This window comes from Heterodontus francisci, chromosome 1, assembly GCF_036365525.1.
Source record: "Heterodontus francisci isolate sHetFra1 chromosome 1, sHetFra1.hap1, whole genome shotgun sequence".
Taxonomy (NCBI): Eukaryota; Metazoa; Chordata; class Chondrichthyes; order Heterodontiformes; family Heterodontidae; genus Heterodontus; species Heterodontus francisci.
In genome coordinates, this window is record NC_090371.1 from 34,609,569 (window position 1) to 34,627,700 (window position 18,132).

At 45.3% G+C, this 18,132-nt stretch overlaps 1 protein-coding gene across 3 annotated transcripts in view; it reads left to right on the forward strand.

The window, feature by feature from the left end:
- Nucleotides 1-18,132, forward strand: part of LOC137368716 (receptor-type tyrosine-protein phosphatase alpha-like) — a 315,891-nt gene that overhangs the window by 202,166 nt on the left and 95,593 nt on the right. For all 3 annotated transcript variants that reach the window (XM_068028891.1, XM_068028900.1, XM_068028908.1), the window contains 2 exons: nucleotides 9,278-9,368; nucleotides 16,341-16,417. In XM_068028891.1, the coding sequence (XP_067884992.1) occupies nucleotides 9,278-9,368; nucleotides 16,341-16,417 (168 nt within the window). The remainder of the gene's footprint in view (nucleotides 1-9,277; nucleotides 9,369-16,340; nucleotides 16,418-18,132) is intronic.

Sequence of the window (18,132 nt, forward strand, 5' to 3'; positions counted from 1 at the left end):
GGATGTGGTAGGAATATGGGATTAGTGTAGGATTAGTATAAATGGGTGGTTGATGGTCGGCGCAGACTCGGTGGGCCGAAGGGCCTGTTTCAGTGCTGTATCTCTAAACTAAAATACCATTTGCCCGTTTTACCGCCTGTTGCATCTGCATACTTACCTTCAGCGACTGGTGTATGAGAACACCCAGGTCTTGTTGCATTATTCCCCCCTCTCAGTTTATAGCTGTTCAGATAATCTGCCTTCCTATTTTTGCTACCAAAGTGGATAACCTCACATTTATCCACATTATACTGCATCTGCCATGCATTAGCCCACTCACTCAACTTGTCCAAATCACCCTGAAACCTCTCTGCATCCTCCTCACAACTCACCTTCCCACCCAGTTTTGTGTCATCTGCAAATTTGGAGATATTACATTTAGTTCCCTCGTCTAAATCATTAATATATATTGTGAATAGCTTGGGTCCGAGCACCGATCCCTGCAGTACGCCACTAGTCACTGTCTGAGGTGAGGTGCGAATGACTGCCCTTGATACCAAGGCAGCATTTGACCAGGTATGGCATCAAGGAGACCTAGTAAAACTGGAGTCAATGGGATTCGGGGAAAATTCTCTGCTAGTTGGAGTCATACCTAGCACAAAGGAAGATCGTTGTGGTTGCTGGAAGTCAATCATTCCAGCTCCAGGACATCACTGCATGGGTTCCTCAGGGTAGTGTCCTACGTCCGACCATCTTCAGCTGCTTCATCAGTGACCTTCCTTCAATCATAAGGTCAGAAGTGGGGATGTTCGCTGATTGTGCAATGTTCAGCACCATTCGCGACTCCTCAGGTGCTGAAGCAGTCCATGTCGAAATGCAACAAGACCTGGACAATATCCAGGCTTGGGCTGAGAAGTGGCAAGTAACATTCGCGCCACACAAGTGCCAGGCAATGGCCATCTCCAACAAGAGATAATCTAACCATCTCCCCTTGACATTCAACGGCATTACCATTGCTGAATCCCCACTATCAACATCCTGAGGGTTACCATTGACCAGAAACTGGAGTAGCCATTCTAAATACCATGGCTACAAGAGCAGGTCAGAGGCTAGGAATCCTGCAGCAAATAACTCCCCTCCTGACTCCCCAAAGCCTGTCCACCATCTACAAGGCACAAGTCAGGAGGGTGATGGAATACTCTGCACTTGCATGGATGGGTGCAGCACCAACACAAGAAGCTCAACTTCATTCAGGACAAAGCAGCCTGCTTGATTGGCACCCCATCTACAAACATTCACTCCCTCCACCACCGACGCACAGTGGCAGCAGTGCGTACCATCTACAAAATGCACTGCAGCAACGCACCAAGGCTCCTTCGACAGCACCTTCCAAACCCACAACCTCTACCACCTGGAAGGACAAGGGCAGCAGATGCATGGGAACATAACCACCTGCAAGTTCCCATCCAAGTCGCACACCATCCTGACTTGGAACTATATTGCCATTCTTTCACTGTGGCTATGTCAAAATCCTGGAACTCCTTTCCTAACAGCACTGTGGGTGTACCTACCCCACATGGACTGCAGCGGTTCAAGAAGGCAGCCCACTACCACCTTCCCGCGGGCAATTAGATTTGAGCAGTAAATGCTGGCCTAGCCAGCGACACCCACATCCCAGGAACGAAAAAAAGTTCACAGTGCAGCACGTTACAACACTTCATAAACAGGTCCCACTTCCCCTTCTATATATTCATGATTTCTTCTATTTCCATATGCTTTTCATATTAGATAGTCATATTAATTTTGCCAAGACCCTTGTACTGATCAGATTAGTGGTATTATGCAGTTGTGAAAACACAAAAGTCCGAGTGTATCAGGCCTGTGTCCTCAGTACCTTGCTCTACGGCAGCGAGGCCTGGACAACGTATGCCAGCCAAGAGCGACGTCTCAATTCATTCCATCTTCGCTGCCTTCGGAGAATACTTGGCATCAGGTGGCAGGACTATATCTCCAACACAGAAGTCCTTGAAGCGGCCAACACCCCCAGCTTATACACACTACTGAGTCAGCGGCGCTTGAGATGGCTTGGCCATGTGAGCCGCATGGAAGATGGCAGGATCCCCAAAGACACATTGTACAGCGAGCTCGCCACTGGTATCAGACCCACCGGCCGTCCATGTCTCCGTTATAAAGACGTCTGCAAACGCGACATGAAATCGTGTGACATTGATCACAAGTCGTGGGAGTCAGTTGCCAGCATTCGCCAGAGCTGGCGGGCAGCCATAAAGACAGGGCTAAATTGTGGCGAGTCGAAGAGACTTAGTAGTTGGCAGGAAAAAAGACAGAGGCGCAAGGGGAGAGCCAACTGTGCAACAGCCCCAACAAACAAATTTCTCTGCAGCACCTGTGGAAGAGCCTGTCACTCCAGAATTGGCCTTTATAGCCACTCCAGGCGCTGCTTCACAAACCACTGACCACCTCCAGGCGCGTATCCATTGTCTCTCGAGATAAGGAGGCCCAAAAGAAAAGAAAGAAAATATTTTCTGTGCTGAAATGATAGACTGACTAGTCAGGCTAATCTCTGCTTACAAAGCCAAGTCTAGAGACAATGGCAAAGTCTAGGCACAGCCTAGATGCATTCCAACAAGGGTAGTCAAACCAAAGCCAGGGGTCCTTGGATGACGAAGATCGAGAACATGATGAAACAAAAAAAAAAGAGTGTACATGATGCATGTCAGGTGAATTCTTCAAGCGAGGACTAGGCCAAATACAATAAGTTGAGAGGGCAAGTGGCAGTTAACATAAAAGGGAACCCAAAAATCAACATCTGGCATGTTTATAGTTCTTTTGGGCCTCCTTATCTCGAGAGACAATGGATACGCGCCTGGAGGTGGTCAGTGGTTTGTGAAGCAGCGCCTGGAGTGGCTATAAAGGCCAATTCTGGAGTGACAGGCTCTTCCACAGGTGCTGCAGAGAAATTTGTTTGTTGGGGCTGTTGCACAGTTGGCTCTCCCCTTGCGCCTCTGTCTTTTTTCCTGCCAACTACTAAGTCTCTTCGACTCGCCACAATTTAGCCCTGTCTTTATGGCTGCCCGCCAGCTCTGGCGAATGCTGGCAACTGACTCCCACGACTTGTGATCAATGTCACACGATTTCATGTCGCGTTTGCAGACGTCTTTATAACGGAGACATGGACGGCCGGTGGGTCTGATACCAGTGGCGAGCTCGCTGTACAATGTGTCTTTGGGGATCCTGCCATCTTCCATGCGGCTCACATGGCCAAGCCATCTCAAGCGCCGCTGACTCAGTAGTGTGTATAAGCTGGGGATGTTGGCCGCTTCAAGGACTTCTGTGTTGGAGATATAGTCCTGCCACCTGATGCCAAGTATTCTCCGAAGGCAGCGAAGATGGAATGAATTGAGACGTCGCTCTTGGCTGGCATACGTTGTCCAGGCCTCGCTGCCGTAGAGCAAGGTACTGAGGACACAGGCCTGATACACTCGGACTTTTGTGTTCCGTGTCAGTGCGCCATTTTCCCACACTCTCTTGGCCAGTCTGAACATAGCAGTGGAAGCCTTACCCATGCGCTTGTTGATTTCTGCATCTAGAGACAGGTTACTGGTGATAGTTGAGCCTAGGTAGGTGAACTCTTGAACCACTTCCAGAGCGTGGTCGCCAATATTGATGGATGGAGCATTTCTGACATCCTGCCCCATGATGTTCGTTTTCTTGAGGCTGATGGTTAGGCCAAATTCATTGCAGGCAGACGCAAACCTGTCGATGAGACTCTGCAGGCATTCTTCAGTGTGAGATGTTAAAGCAGCATCGTCAGCAAAGAGGAGTTCTCTGATGAGGACTTTCCGTACTTTGGACTTCGCTCTTAGACGGGCAAGGTTGAACAACCTGCCCCCTGATCTTGTGTGGAGGAAAATTCCTTCTTCAGAGGATTTGAACGCATGTGAAAGCAGCAGGGAGAAGAAAATCCCAAAAAGTGTGGGTGCGAGAACACAGCCCTGTTTCACACCACTCAGGATAGGAAAGGGCTCTGATGAGGAGCCACCATGTTGAATTGTGCCTTTCATATTGTCATGGAATGAGGTGATGATACTTAGTAGCTTTGGTGGACATCCGATCTTTTCTAGTAGTCTGAAGAGACCACGTCTGCTGACGAGGTCAAAGGCTTTGGTGAGATCAATGAAAGCAATGTAGAGGGGCATCTGTTGTTCACGGCATTTCTCCTGTATCTGACGAAGGGAGAACAGCATGTCAATAGTCGATCTCTCTGCACGAAAGCCACACTGTGCCTCAGGGTAGACGCGCTCGGCCAGCTTCTGGAGCCTGTTCAGAGCGACTCGAGCAAAGACTTTCCCCACTATGCTGAGCAGGGAGATTCCACGGTAGTTGTTGCAGTCACCGCGGTCACCTTTGTTTTTATAGAGGGTGATGATGTTGGCATCGCGCATGTCCTGGGGTACTGCTCCCTCGTCCCAGCACAGGCATAGCAGTTCATGTAGTGCTGAGAGTATAGCAGGCTTGGCACTCTTGATTATTTCAGGGGTAATGCTGTCCTTCCCAGGGGCTTTTCCGCTGGCTAGGGAATCAATGGCATCACTGAGTTCCGATTTGGTTGGCTGTATGTCCAGCTCATCCATGACTGGTAGAGGCTGGGCTGCATTGAGGGCAGTCTCAGTGACAGCATTCTCCCTGGAGTACAGTTCTAGGTAGTGCATGTTTATAGTAAGTGGGTAGTAAGAGGTGGGGTGGGTCCAATAAGGGACAAAAAAGGTGATATATCTTAGAGGAGCAGGGCAAAGATATAGTACTTAATGAGTACTTTGTATTGGTGTTTACTAAGGGAGAGGGTGCTGACAAAATATCGTTTGAAGCGGAGATGGTAGAGGTAATGCATGGGGTGAAAGTTGATGGGAAGGTTATACTGGAAAGGCTGGCTGTGCTCAGAGTGGATAAGTCATCTGGTCCGGATGGCTTGCATCCCATGTTGCTAAGGAAGGATGAGGTGGATATAGGCCAAGGGCGTGCCATAATCCTCCCTAGATATGGGGAGGTGGCAGGGGATTGAAAAATGGCAAATGTGGCACTCTTAGTCAAGAAAGGGGTGTAAGGACAGTGGTGGGGAATGTTTAGAAACAATAATCAGAGAAAAGAAATCGACAGTCACTTTGAAGAGATTTGAGTTTTTTTTTTATTCATTCATGGTAAAGCCCGGCTACCCAACCCGAACCTGACTAGAGCCGACTACGTGTCAGGTCAGGTCAAAATTTCAAGTCCAGCATTTGGACTTGGGTCGGGTCGGGCTGGACGGGTCTGTTGCCGGGAAGTCATGGGATCAGGCTTACCCATGATTTCCCACAGATCCAGTTGCAGGAATAGCCTGCTGCCGGAATGGATGAAGGATATTTGGGACCGGTTGGGTGCAAAAAAAAAAATTAAAGGGCTCGGGTCGGCTCTGGGCGGGTCGGGCTCGGGTCGGGTTTTAATTTTATACCTGAGCCAGGCTTTAATTCAAGGGATGTGGGCATCGCTGGCTAGGCCAGCATTTATTGCCCATCCCTACTTGCCCTTGAGAAGGTGGTAGTGAGCTGCCTTCTTGAACTGCTGCAGTCCATGTGAGGTAGCTACATCCACAGTGCTGTTAAGAAGGGAGTTCCAGGATTTTGACTCAGCGATGGTGATCGAACAGCGATACCGTTCCAAGTCAGGATGGTGTGAGACTTGGAGGGGAACTTGCAGGTGGCGGTGTTCCCATGCATTTGCTGCCCTTGTCCTTTATAGTCGGTAGAGGTTGCAGGTTTGGAAGGTGCTGTCAAAGGAGCCTTGGTGCGTTGGTGCTGTGCATCTTGTAGATGGTACACACTGCTGCCACTGTGCGTCGGTGGTGGAGGGAGTGAATGTTTGTCGATTGGGTGCCAATCAAGCGGGCTGCTTTGTCCTGGATGGTATCGAGCTTTTTGAGTGTTGTTGGAGCTGCAACCATCCAGACAAGTGGAGTGTATTCCATCACACTCCTGACTTGTGCCTTGTAGATGGCGGACAGGCATTGGGGCGTAAGGAGGTGAGTTACTTGCCGCAAGATTCTTAGCCTCTGACCTGCTCTTGTAGCCATGGTATTTATATGGCTACTCCAGTTCAGTTTCTGGTCAATGGTAACCTCCAGCATGTTGATAGTGGGGGATTCAGTGATCGTAATGCCATTGAATATCAAGGAGAGATGGTTAGATTCTCTCTTGTTGGAGATGGTCATTGCCTGGCACTTGTGTGACGCGAATGTTACTTGCCACTTATCAGCCCAAGCCTGGATATTGTCCAGGTCTTTCTGCATTTCTACTTGGAAAGCTTCAGTATCTGAGGAGTCACGAATGGTGCTGAACATTGTGCAATCATCGACGGACATCCCCTTGTCTGACCTTATGATTGAAGGAAGGTCGTTGATGAAGCAGCTGAAGATAGTTGGGCCTAGGACACTACCCTGAGGAACTCCTGCAGTGATGTCCTGGAGCTGAGATCATTGACCTCCAACAACCACAACCATTTTCCTTTGCCCTAGGTATGACACCAACCAGTGGAGAGTTTTGTCCCTGATTCCCATTGACTTCAGTTTTGGTCAGGCTCCTTGATGCCATACTCGGTCAGATGCTGCCTTGATGTCTAGGGCAGTCACTCTCGCCTTACCTCTTGAGTTCAGCTCTTTTGTCCACGTTTGATTCAAGGCTGTAATGAGGTCAGGAGCTGGTGGAACCCAAACTGAGCATCACTGAGCTGGTTATTTCTAAGCAAGTGCCGCTTGATAGCACTGTCGATGACACCTTCCAAAACTTTACTGATGATTGAGATTAGACTGATTGGGCGGTAATTGGCTGGGTTGGACTTGTCCTGCTTTTTGTGTACAGGACATACCTGTACAATTTTCCAGATTGCTGGGTAAATGCCAGTGTTGTAGCTGTACTGGAACAGCTCGGCTAGGGGTGCGGCAAGTTCTGCAGCACAGGCCTTCAGTACTATTGCTGGAATGTTGTCAGGGCCCATAGCCTTTGTAGTATCCAGTGCCTTCAGTTGTTTCTTGATATCACAGGGAGTGAATCGAATTGGCTGAAGTCTGCTATCTGTGATGCTGGGGACTTCTGGAGGAGGCCGAGATGGATCATCGACTCGGCATTTCTGGCTGAAGATTATTGAAAATGCTTCAGCCTTATCTTTCACATGGATGTGCTGGGCTCTCCCATCATTGAGTATGAGGATATTTGTGGAGCAGCCATCTCCAGTTAGTTGTTTAATTGTCCACCACCATTCACGGCTAGATGTGACAGGACACCAGAGCTTAGATCTGATATGTTGGTTATGGGATCGCTTAGCTCTGTCTATCGCATGCTGTTTACACATGCGATAGGTGGACAGGCTTTGGGGCACACAAATAGTCCTGTTTTGTAGCTTCACCAGGTTGACACCTCATTGTGTGCTTGACTAATCTAACTGAAATGTTTGATGAAGTAACGAGAAATTTGATGAAGGGAATGTGGTGGATGTTTTTTATATGGATTTTCAGAAAGTATTCGACAAAGTACCAAATAAAAGGCTGGTTAACAAAATTGAGGCTCGTGAAATAGGAGGGTCAGTGTTAGCTTGGATAACGAATTAGCTTAAGGACAGAAAAAAGCAGGTCATGGTGAATGGTTGTTTTTCCAGACTGTAGGATGGTAGACAGTGATGTTCCCCAAGGGTCAGTGCTGGACCACTGCTTTTATTGATGTACATAAATGACTTGGATTTTGGAATACAGAGTAAAATTAAAAAATTTGCCCATGATACCAAACTTGGGAGCTGCGACAAATAGTGAAGATGATGCCACTCGACTGCAGCAGGGCATAGATAGGCTAGCAGAATGGGTAGACGAGTGGCAGATGGAATTTATGATGCCACAATGCAATGAGAGCTTAATGACACAGTTCTGAAGTGTGTGCAGGGACAGGGAGCCCTGGTGGCTGAATGGTCTACTCCTGCTCCTATGTGCGTCGATCTTTGCGAGTGGCAGGACATATTGAGGGAGTAGTTAGCAAAGCATTTGGAATCTTGAGCTTCATAAATAGAGGTATTGAGTGCAGAAGCAGGGAAGTAATGCTGAATCTTTATAAAGCTCAGGTTAGGCCACAACTAGAGTATTGCATCCAGATTTGGAAGAATGAGGCTCCTTACTAGGTGCAAAGGAGGTTTACTGGAATGGTTCTGGGGATGAGGGCGTTTAGCTGCAAGGTTAGGTTGGAGAAGCTGGGTTGTTCTCCTTGGAGAAAAGGAAATTGACAGAAGAACTGATAGAGATGTACAAGATTAAGACAGTTTTACATAAGGTAGGCAAAGAAAAGCTGTTCCCATTAACTGGTACAAGGACTAGGGGACACAGATTTAAGGTTTTGGACAAGAGATGCGGAGGGATCGGAGGGGGTGGATGTGAAGAAGAGCTTTTTTACGCAGTGAGTTGTTATGACCTGGAACTCGCTGTCTACAAGGGTGGCGGAAGTGGAGATGAACAATGATTTCAAAAAAAAAATTGTATGGGCACTTGAGGGAAATAAATTTGCAAGGCTGTGGGGTTAGAGCAGGGGAATGGGGCTAATTGGATTGCTCTGCAGAGAGCTGGCATGGGCCCGATGGGCTGAATGGCCTGAAATCTCCTCTCAACTTTCTCTTCTCCAAGGAAACAACCCCAGCTTCTCCAATCTGTCCACTTAACTGAAGTCCCTCATCCATGGAACTATCTTACAAATCTTTTCTGCTCCTTCTGTCGAGTCTTGATAGCTTTTGTAAAGTACGGGGCGCAGAATTGGATACATTATTCCAGTTAAGGCCAAACTAGTGTTTTATAAAGGTTCTCTATGTCTCTACTTATAAAGCCCAGGATCACGTATGCCTTTTTAACTTGCTCAACGTGCCCTGCCACCTTTAAGAATTTGTGTACATATACCCTGGGTCCCTCTGTTCTTGCACCTCTTTAGAATTGTTCCCTTTGGTTTATATTGTCTCTCCTCGTTCTTCCTAACAAAATGTATCACTTCACACTTCTCTGCATTAAATTTTATCTGCCAAGTGACCACCATTTCACCAGCTTGTCTGTGTCCTCTTGAAGTCTGTCATTATCCTGTTGACAGACAGTTTCACTAGACACAAATTTCACCTCTTTTGAACACTTTTTTATTTATTAAGTCCCTCCCTCTTCAGACTGATTCAGTCTTTGGCACTTTTATCAAAGCAATATACTGAAGCAAATTATGTTTCCATGGCAACACAGGCTCTCCCTGCATGCCCAATCCAGGCCACTTGTGAAGCTGCATCAAAGGAAGAAAATAAAGAGAAGAATCGATATGTTAACATCTTGCCTTGTACGTATTCAGACTGTGCATAAATCGTAATAGCATGATAAATTTGTGATCCTATTCTTTTACTAAAACCAAGCTAGCTTTGCGTAATTCGAGTTTGCATGTTATCATTGCTGTAACCCTTTTGATTGACTTTCTTCCATGATCCAGCAGCATCCTTATACAGTTTTCATTTAAACATTAATGCTGAGACCTCCTTGCAAAATTAATGATCACTTTATGCACTTAAGAGTGTGAGATTTGGAGAATGCGTCATCCTTGCTCCTTCTGATGCCCCTTTGGGTGTCAGATCTGGAATCTCATAGGCAGAGGGCTTGGAGAATCATAATATTTAATTAACATTTCATGGGTATTAATAACAGTTGTGAAGTTCCATTATCCACTATCTTGAAAGAGGTGTGATTCAAAGGAAAGGACTATGGGACAAATGTGGTATAACATATGGAACACCAACACATGGCATCACAAGGTGGAGAATATTTAATTTATTAGACTAGCAGGCTCCATTGTATCACAGTGCAAAGGCATCAAGCAGAGACCCAAGAAGAGGAAAATAGGGAACATCAAATGTAGCGTTTCTTCGATTCTTAGCATTATTGAAGTCTTGGGACCAGGATATTTGTTTTCTCCACTTTAGAAGGGACTTAGGAAAAAAATCTGGCTTGCGGATATGAAAATTGGTGTGGGAACCAGATTTGAAGGTTTTTTTTATTCTCCCAAATGAATTTGGCTAACGTTTATTGTGTTAATGAAGGTGGAAAGATCTCATGGTCACGCCATTGTACTTCTGGCATGAAGACTTAGTATTGAGCACTACCACGTTGAGAATGGTACCGCTGGATGTAGAGTCAAGTTCCATCCGAATAATATACCAGACACAGAAGCATGCTTAAAATGATAGAGCTTTCATTTTATCTCATTTGACATCCTTGATGGCCTTTTTTATTAGCCAATTTACTCCTCTCCTCCCATAAATCATCAGCTTATGCTGAGCATAATTACATGAGCGCTGGTTTACCCTCTAATACCTTACCAAGTAGCCATGAAGACCACCATAGCCTAGCTTAATCCGCACAAATGCACTTTCTATCCAGGTTCACTGAATATTAATCGGGAGTGCAGCATTGCGACAAACAGAGCAGAATTTTTAACTGCTAAAGTTGGGGTTGGAGGGGAGGTGGTTTTGGGTACAGCTGAGAGTTAAGGTCCTAAAAAAAAGAATGACGTCAGGTCGGAAGTCTGACATGATCTCGCCCACTTACGGATTTAACCAGAGGACATTTGCAGGTGAGCAGGAAACCCCCTTAGAGCTTTCTGGTGAATAATTTCAATATGGAAATAGGCAATTAATTGAGAGTTTAACCAGCATTCTGGCTTAGAACTCACCAGGGCTAAAAATGCAAGAACATAATGGGAGCCATGGTTCTTTGAAACTGACAGGCTGGAAAGCCTTTGAACAGTGAAACTATAGCTGCTGCACCACCTGTGTGAAAGGCCTGTGCTCACCGCGCTTGTTCAGAAACCCAGATTTCGCTGCTTCCCAAGTGACTTCCAACTTACTGGATATCATTTCACTTTTGGACATCACTCACCTTGGTCTGATCTTCCCTGCTGTCAGCCTACACTGCAGCATGGAAGCAGCTTATGAAGCTCTACCTTGGACCTCCAATGAAGAACAGGAGGAGCAGCACCAGAACGCTAACACCACCTGCCTTCTCCTCAGCCACATGCTCCTCCACAGGACACAGGGAATGAACACCGAGATAAAAGGAGGTGATACCCTCAACATAATGTCTACAGGCAAAGGATCAGCTTTCTTGAGATGTCTGAGCACTAGTGCCTTACGAGATTCAGGCTTTTGTGGCAGGTCGTTGCTGACATCTGCAGCTTCCTGAGCAAGACCTCCTTTACTATGCAGCTTGTGGGCATACTTTGCCAGTGACTGTCAAGGTGGCTATCACTGGAGGGCCATGCCAGGTCCTCTGTCTTTTCCTGAAGTTGTGCACTGTCTTCTCCTGCAACAAGATAAAGCAGGAAGTTACGAGTGAGAAATGGATTGTGTGGAGAGGATGGAATGACATTAATTGTGGAGATTGAATGTGAGCCAGGGGTGTGAGACGTCGATAAGATGAGGGTTGGCTGTTGGCATATGGGGATATGACGAGATGCCAGGAGAGAGAGGAATGAGTGGAGCTGCAAGATATGTTAGTCTGAGGAGAGCTGTGCATGAGAATGCAGGGAAAGTGAAGAGTGTAGAAGTTGTCACCTAAAGGTGGGATGCAACTCGCCTTTCCCGCTATCCTGAGGTCCTTGAACCTCTTGGGGCACTGTATGCAGGTTCAAGGGACCACAGTTCTGCTGCTCACTTCTTCAGCCACTTCCATCTACACCGAGGCTGGCCTGTTCCTCCTGTCCGTGAGAAACAGCACTTCACTTTCGTCGCTCAGATCTTGCAGCAGAACCTCCAGAGAAGATTCAGAGACCTGAGGGGGCGGTTGCTGAAGCCTTTGGAAGCAATATCCAGTTCATCGACTCTGACCTTTAACTAGAAATCTTTCCTTTGACAGGTGTTGGTCATAATCACGCCTGCCCTCTGTGATTGGTTGGGAAACCCCGAAACGGGATGCTAATGCTGTGGCTGAGTTAACGAGCCATGGCAAAGTCTGTTGGTAAAACAAACAACTCCTGACCCGCTCATGCCACCACCCCCACCTCCGGGTTACAAGCAACTCCATTTAGATAAACCATAACCTGCTGTTCATCCATTCATCTGTGGTGACAAAGCCGACCATAGTCACTATGGAATTATCACTAGGCTAATGAAGTTTTCACAAATACCAGTTGCAATCATTTGATGGAGCTACAAGCCACCTTGGAACTGTGTTTGACCAAAACTGCATCTGCTTCAGATCTTAATCCCTATCATTACCCTGCCATAAAAACAGAAAATGCTGGAAATAATCAACAAGTCAAGCCACATCTGTAGAAAGCGAAAACATAGTTATTGTTTCAGCTCTATGACCTTTCATCAGAACTATGCATGTCAGCCATGGCTCAGTTGGTAGCAATCACACCTCTGAGTTCCAAGGTTCCGGGTTCAAGTCCTACTCCAGGCCTTGAGCACAAAAATCAAAGCTGACACTCAAGTACTGGGGGAGCACTGCACTGTTGGAGGTGCTATCTTTCGGATGAGATGTTAAAACAAGACCCCATTTGCCTGCTCAGATGTATGTAAAAGATCCCATAGAACTATTTCAAAGAAGAGCAGGAGAGTTATCCCTGGAAGGCCAATATTTATCCCTCAATCAACATCACAAAAAGAGGTTATCTGGTCATTATAATGTTGTTTGTGGGAGCTTGCTTTGTGCAAATTGGCTGTGGTGTTTCCTACATTACAACAGTGACTACACTTCAAAAGTATTTCATTGGCTGTAAATTGCTTTGAGACATCTGATGGTTGTGAAAAGTGCTACATAATTGCAAGTACTTTTTTTCTATGGAAAGGCCAGCGATCTGAAATGTGAACTCTGTTTTTCTCTTTCCACAGATGCTGCCTGATCTGCTGAGTATTTCCAGCATTTTCTGTTTTCATTTGACTTCCAGCATCTGCAGTATAAGATCATAAGATCATAAGAACTAGGAGCAGGAGTAGGCCGTCTGGCCCCTCGAGCCTGCTCCACCATTCAATAAGATAATGGCTGATCTTTTCGTGGACTCAGATCCACTTACCCGCGCTCCCACCGTATCCCTTAATTCCTTTTTTGTTCAAAAAGATATCTACCTTAGCTTTAAAGACGTTTACTGAAGAAGCATCAACTACTTCACTGGGCAAGGAATTCCATAGATTAACAACCCTCTGGGTGAAGAAGTTCCTTCTTAGTTCAGTCCTAAATCTGCTCCCTCTAATCTTGAGGCTATGCCCTCTTGTCGTAGCTTCACCTGCCAGTGGAAACATCCTCTCTACTTGTATCTTATCTATTCCCTTCATGATTTTATGTGTTTCTATAAGATCCCCCCTCATTCTTCTGAACTCCAATGAATATAATCCCAATCTACTCAGTCTCTCCTCATAAGCCAACCCCCTCAACTCCGGAATCAACCTAGTGAACCTCCTCTGCACCCTCTCCAGTGCCAGTACATCCTTTCTCAAGTAAGGAGACCAAAACTGCACACAGTACTCCAGGTGCGGCCTCACCAGTACCTTATACAGCTGCAACATAACCTCTCTGCTTTTAAACTCAATCCCTTTAGCAATGAAGGACAAAATGCCATTTGCCTTCCTAATTACTTGCTGTACCTGCAGACCAACCTTCTGCGATTCATGCACAAGGACACCTAGGTCCCTCTGCATAGCAGCATGCTGCAACTTTTTACCATTCAAGTAATAATCCTTTTTCCTGTTACTCCTACCGAAATGAATGACTTCACATTTATTAACATTGTATTCCATCTGCCAGACCTTTGCCCACTCACTCAATGTATCTATTTTCCTCTGCAAAGTTTCACAGTCATCTGCGCACTTTGCTCTGCCATTCATCTTAGTGTCATCTGCAAACTTTGACACCCTACACGTGGTCCCCAACTCCAAATCATCTATATAAATTGTAAATAATTGCGGTCCCAACACCGATCCCTGAGGCACACCACTAGTGACTGATTGCCAACCAGAATAGCACTCCTTTATCCCCACTCTCTGCTTCCTGTTAGTCAACCAATCCTCTATCCATGCTAATACTTTACCCCTGACGCCATGCATCCTTATCTTGTGCAGCAGCCTCTTGTGCGGCACCTTGTCGAAGGCCTTTTGGAAATCTAGGTACACCACATCCACTGGGTCCCCATTGTCCACCTTGCTCGTAATGTCATCATAGAATTCCAAAAGATTTGTCAAGCATGACCTGCCCTTCATGAACCCATTCTGTGTCTGCCCAACGGGACAATTTCTATCGAGATGCCCTGCTATTTCTTCCTTGATAATAGACTCAAGCATCTTCCCCACTACAGAGGTTAAGCTAATCGGTCTATAATTCCCCATCTTTTGTCTACCTCCCTTTTTAAACAGTGGCGTCACATCTGCTGTTTTCCATTCAACTGGGACTACCCCAGAGTCCAACGAATTTTGGAAAATTACCGTCAGTGCACCTGCTATTTCTCCCGCCATCTCTTTTAGTACCCTGGGATGCATTCCATCAGGGCCAGGAGACTTATCAATCCTTAGCTCCATTAGCTTGCCCAACACTACCTCTTCCGTAATAATGATTGTTCCCAGGTCCTCACCTACGTTCGTCTCTTTGTCAATTATTGGCATGTTATTAATGTCCTCCACTGAGAAGACCGATACAAAATACCTGTTCAATGCCTCGGCCATTTCATCATATCCCATAACTAAATTCCCTTTCTCATCCTCTAAAGGACCAACGTTTACTTTAGCCACTCTTTTTTGTTTTATATATTTATAGAAACTTTTGCTATCTGTCTTTATATTCTGTGCTAGTTTTTTCTCATGTTCCATCTTACTTTTCTTTATAGCTCTTTTTGTAGCTTTCTGTTGACCTTTAAAGTTTTCCCAATCTTCTAGTTTCATGCTGCTTTTGGCCACTTTGTGTGCCTTCTTTTTCAATTTGATAGCCTCCCTTATTTCCTTAGACACCCATGGCAGATTACCCCTTTTCTTCCAGTCCTTCCTTTTCACTTTTGTATTATTACTTTGCAACTGGCTAGTGTTTGTTTCCACAGCGATGAAGGAGGATAAGAGAGAAAGTCAGTTCCTCGCCATCATCAATTTTGCGAAAAGGTTTGTTGTCTGTTATGTTAATAGAAAGTTGCTGAAGCTCACACCCAATAATTGCCACCAGATAGCAATGCTACTTGGATCTCAAATCCCATGACTATCTGCTTCAGTTCCTCAGTGTAGTGTCCTAGGCCCAACCATCTTTAGCTGCTTCATCAATGACATTCCCTCCATCATAAAGTCAGAAGTGGGGATGTTTGCTGAAGATTGCACAGTGTTCACTAGCATTCATGAATCCTCAGTTACTGAAGTAGTCTGTGCCCACTTGCAGCAAAACTTGGACAACATTCAGGCTTGGGCTAATAAGTGGCAAGTAACATGCGTGCCACACAAGTGCCAGGCAATGACCATCTCCAACAAGAGAGAATCTGACTATCTCTGCTTGATGTTCAACAGCATTACAATTGCTGAATCCTCCATCAACAACATTCTGGGAATTAACATTGACCAGAAACTTAACTGGACCAGCCATATAAATACTGTGGCTACAAGAGCAGATCAGAGGTTGGGAATTCTGCAGCGAGTAACTCACCTCTTGACTTCCCAAAGCTTGTCCACCATCTACAACACATGCCAGAAGTATGGTGGATGCTTTCAACTTGCCTGGCTGAGTGCAGCTCCAACAACAATCAAGAAGTTCAACACCATCCAGAACAAAGCGGCCCACTTGATCAGCACCCCATCTGAGTTCCGAAGAAGGGTCACTGACCCGAAACGTTAACTCTGCTTCTCTTTCCACAGATGCTGCCAGACCTGCTGAGTGAATCCAGCATTTCTTGTTTTTGTTTCAGATTTCCAGCATCCGCAGTATTTTGCTTTTATTTAAGGATTGATTTTTTTTATTTTGCAGAGTGGATGGAAAATCTAGCTATGGAATTATAAATTTATTATCTCCCATAGGACTTTGAGAGATATCCTAGCAAATATATTGTATGTAACAGTAACACAAAATTTCAGTGTTTAGAAATTATTACATCTCACAAACTCAGCTTGACCCTGCTCCCTTCATGAGTCTTTTTAATGTTTTTTTTTTACAGATGTGTTTTGAAGGAACAACTGTTACAAGGCTGTTATAACGTACATGCTGTCTTAATTACTTAGTGGGTTTATCCATGCTGGAATATTTGTACCTTTACTTTGATCCATTTGCAAACGTTTTAATTTTTCCTCATCTGTATCACTAGATGATCACTCGCGGGTTCACCTGACACCTGTGGAGGGTGTACCAGACTCTGACTTTATCAATGCTTCTTACATCAATGTAAGTAGTTGAATCACTATAGATAAAAAACTATAAAAATATAATCTGTCGTTTTTACATTTATGAACTCATAAATATGTTTCTTTAAAAAAATCAGCAATAATTGATCTGTTAAAACAGTTTAAAGTAGCCCAAAGATGCAGAAGACGGGAACAAATTGTGCCGGGGAGGCTGTGGCATCGTGGTACTGTCACTGGACTAGTAATCCAGAGCCGAGGCTAATAATCTGGGGACATGAGTTCAAATCCCACCCCAGCAGATGGTAAAATTTGAATTCAATTAATAAATCTGGAATTAAAAGCTAATGGGAAATCTTTGATTGTTGCTAAAAACCCATCTGATTCACGAATTTCCTTTAGAGAAGGAAATTTGCTGGCCTTAGCTGGTCTAGCCTACAGGTGACTGCAGTATGACTGCAGAATTTCAGTGCCAGTGTGATGCTAGGTATGTCCCAAAGACTGGCGGATCGTGTCAAACAACATGTCCCTTCCATTATTAGTAATGGGCAAGGTACAGGCCATACCCAACCAGCCCGTGCTTGCAAAACTCAAAACACAGTATCCAACAATAGATGTGATTTCACAATTGGACAACATGTGCTAAGAATCCGCAGTATGCTAAGAGTTACGCTGACAACCAATTTAAGATTGCCAGTCGGGCTTGCAGTGTGGCACATTTGCGCATACTGGAAGCTACATATTAATGCACAGCGCCCTGTTCTTTACAGAAAGAACGTGTGTACACATTGCGCCTGTTTCAGCTGAATAAAATAAGGGACAGCCATTCGCTGGTTCAATCCTCAGGGCAATGCTTGACCAATCAGAGTCGAGCTGCCTGGTTTAAATTTCTAATAAAGCTTAGCAGTTAACTGTCAGTCACGGTAAACTGGTGCATTCTCTATGGCAACGCCTCTACCAATCAGAGTTCACTTGCTAACCAATCAGCACTCTCTCCTCATGCAGTCTAAGTTATTGTTTTACCTTACTTTGATTATTCTTGTGTATTGTCCTGATGTGTGCAAGAGGAAAAGCTTTAACAACATGTCTCTATTTTCAGCAGTACTCAACTTGCATATCTTCCCCACTCTGTATGCTTCCTATACATGGTCCTTTGTTGAGCTTAGAGCTGAGGAAATACAGTCATCGAGTACAGGGCTAGAGGTGGGAAGCAGGGACAGTGGCAGAGCCAGAGCTGAACAAGTAGAGGGTGTCTGGAAGCTGCTACCGTACGCAAATTACATGGGGGCTAAGGCCTTAGGTGGGAGAAGACTGTTTCTGATCAGTAAATAATTGTTGCGGGGCACTAAACAAAATAGCTATACATTTGGTATTGGATATGTTTAGTTATAACTTTCCAAAACTTTAGCCTTGGCATGTGAAAGCAACTGAGGAAAGCAGAAGCTGTTTGTCAAAGGGTAGTTAATGAACAGAAATAGGGAAAGAATGTTTTCTCTAGAGATGAGGGGGAAGTCAATTTACAATTGCCCTGAGAGAGAAAGATTTAGAGAAATTTACACAAGGATTGTTCGAGCACCGTATGCTTTGCTGCGGGGAGTTGTTGAGGTGGAGACCATTATCGAATTTTCCTTTAGAAAACTGAAAGCAGAGGAAGATTTAGAGCTGTGAGGACAGCACAGGACGGTGAAATCAGTTGTGGATTGCTCTCGCAAAGAGTTGATAGAAACAGGATGAGTCCTTCTTTGCTGCAAACATTTA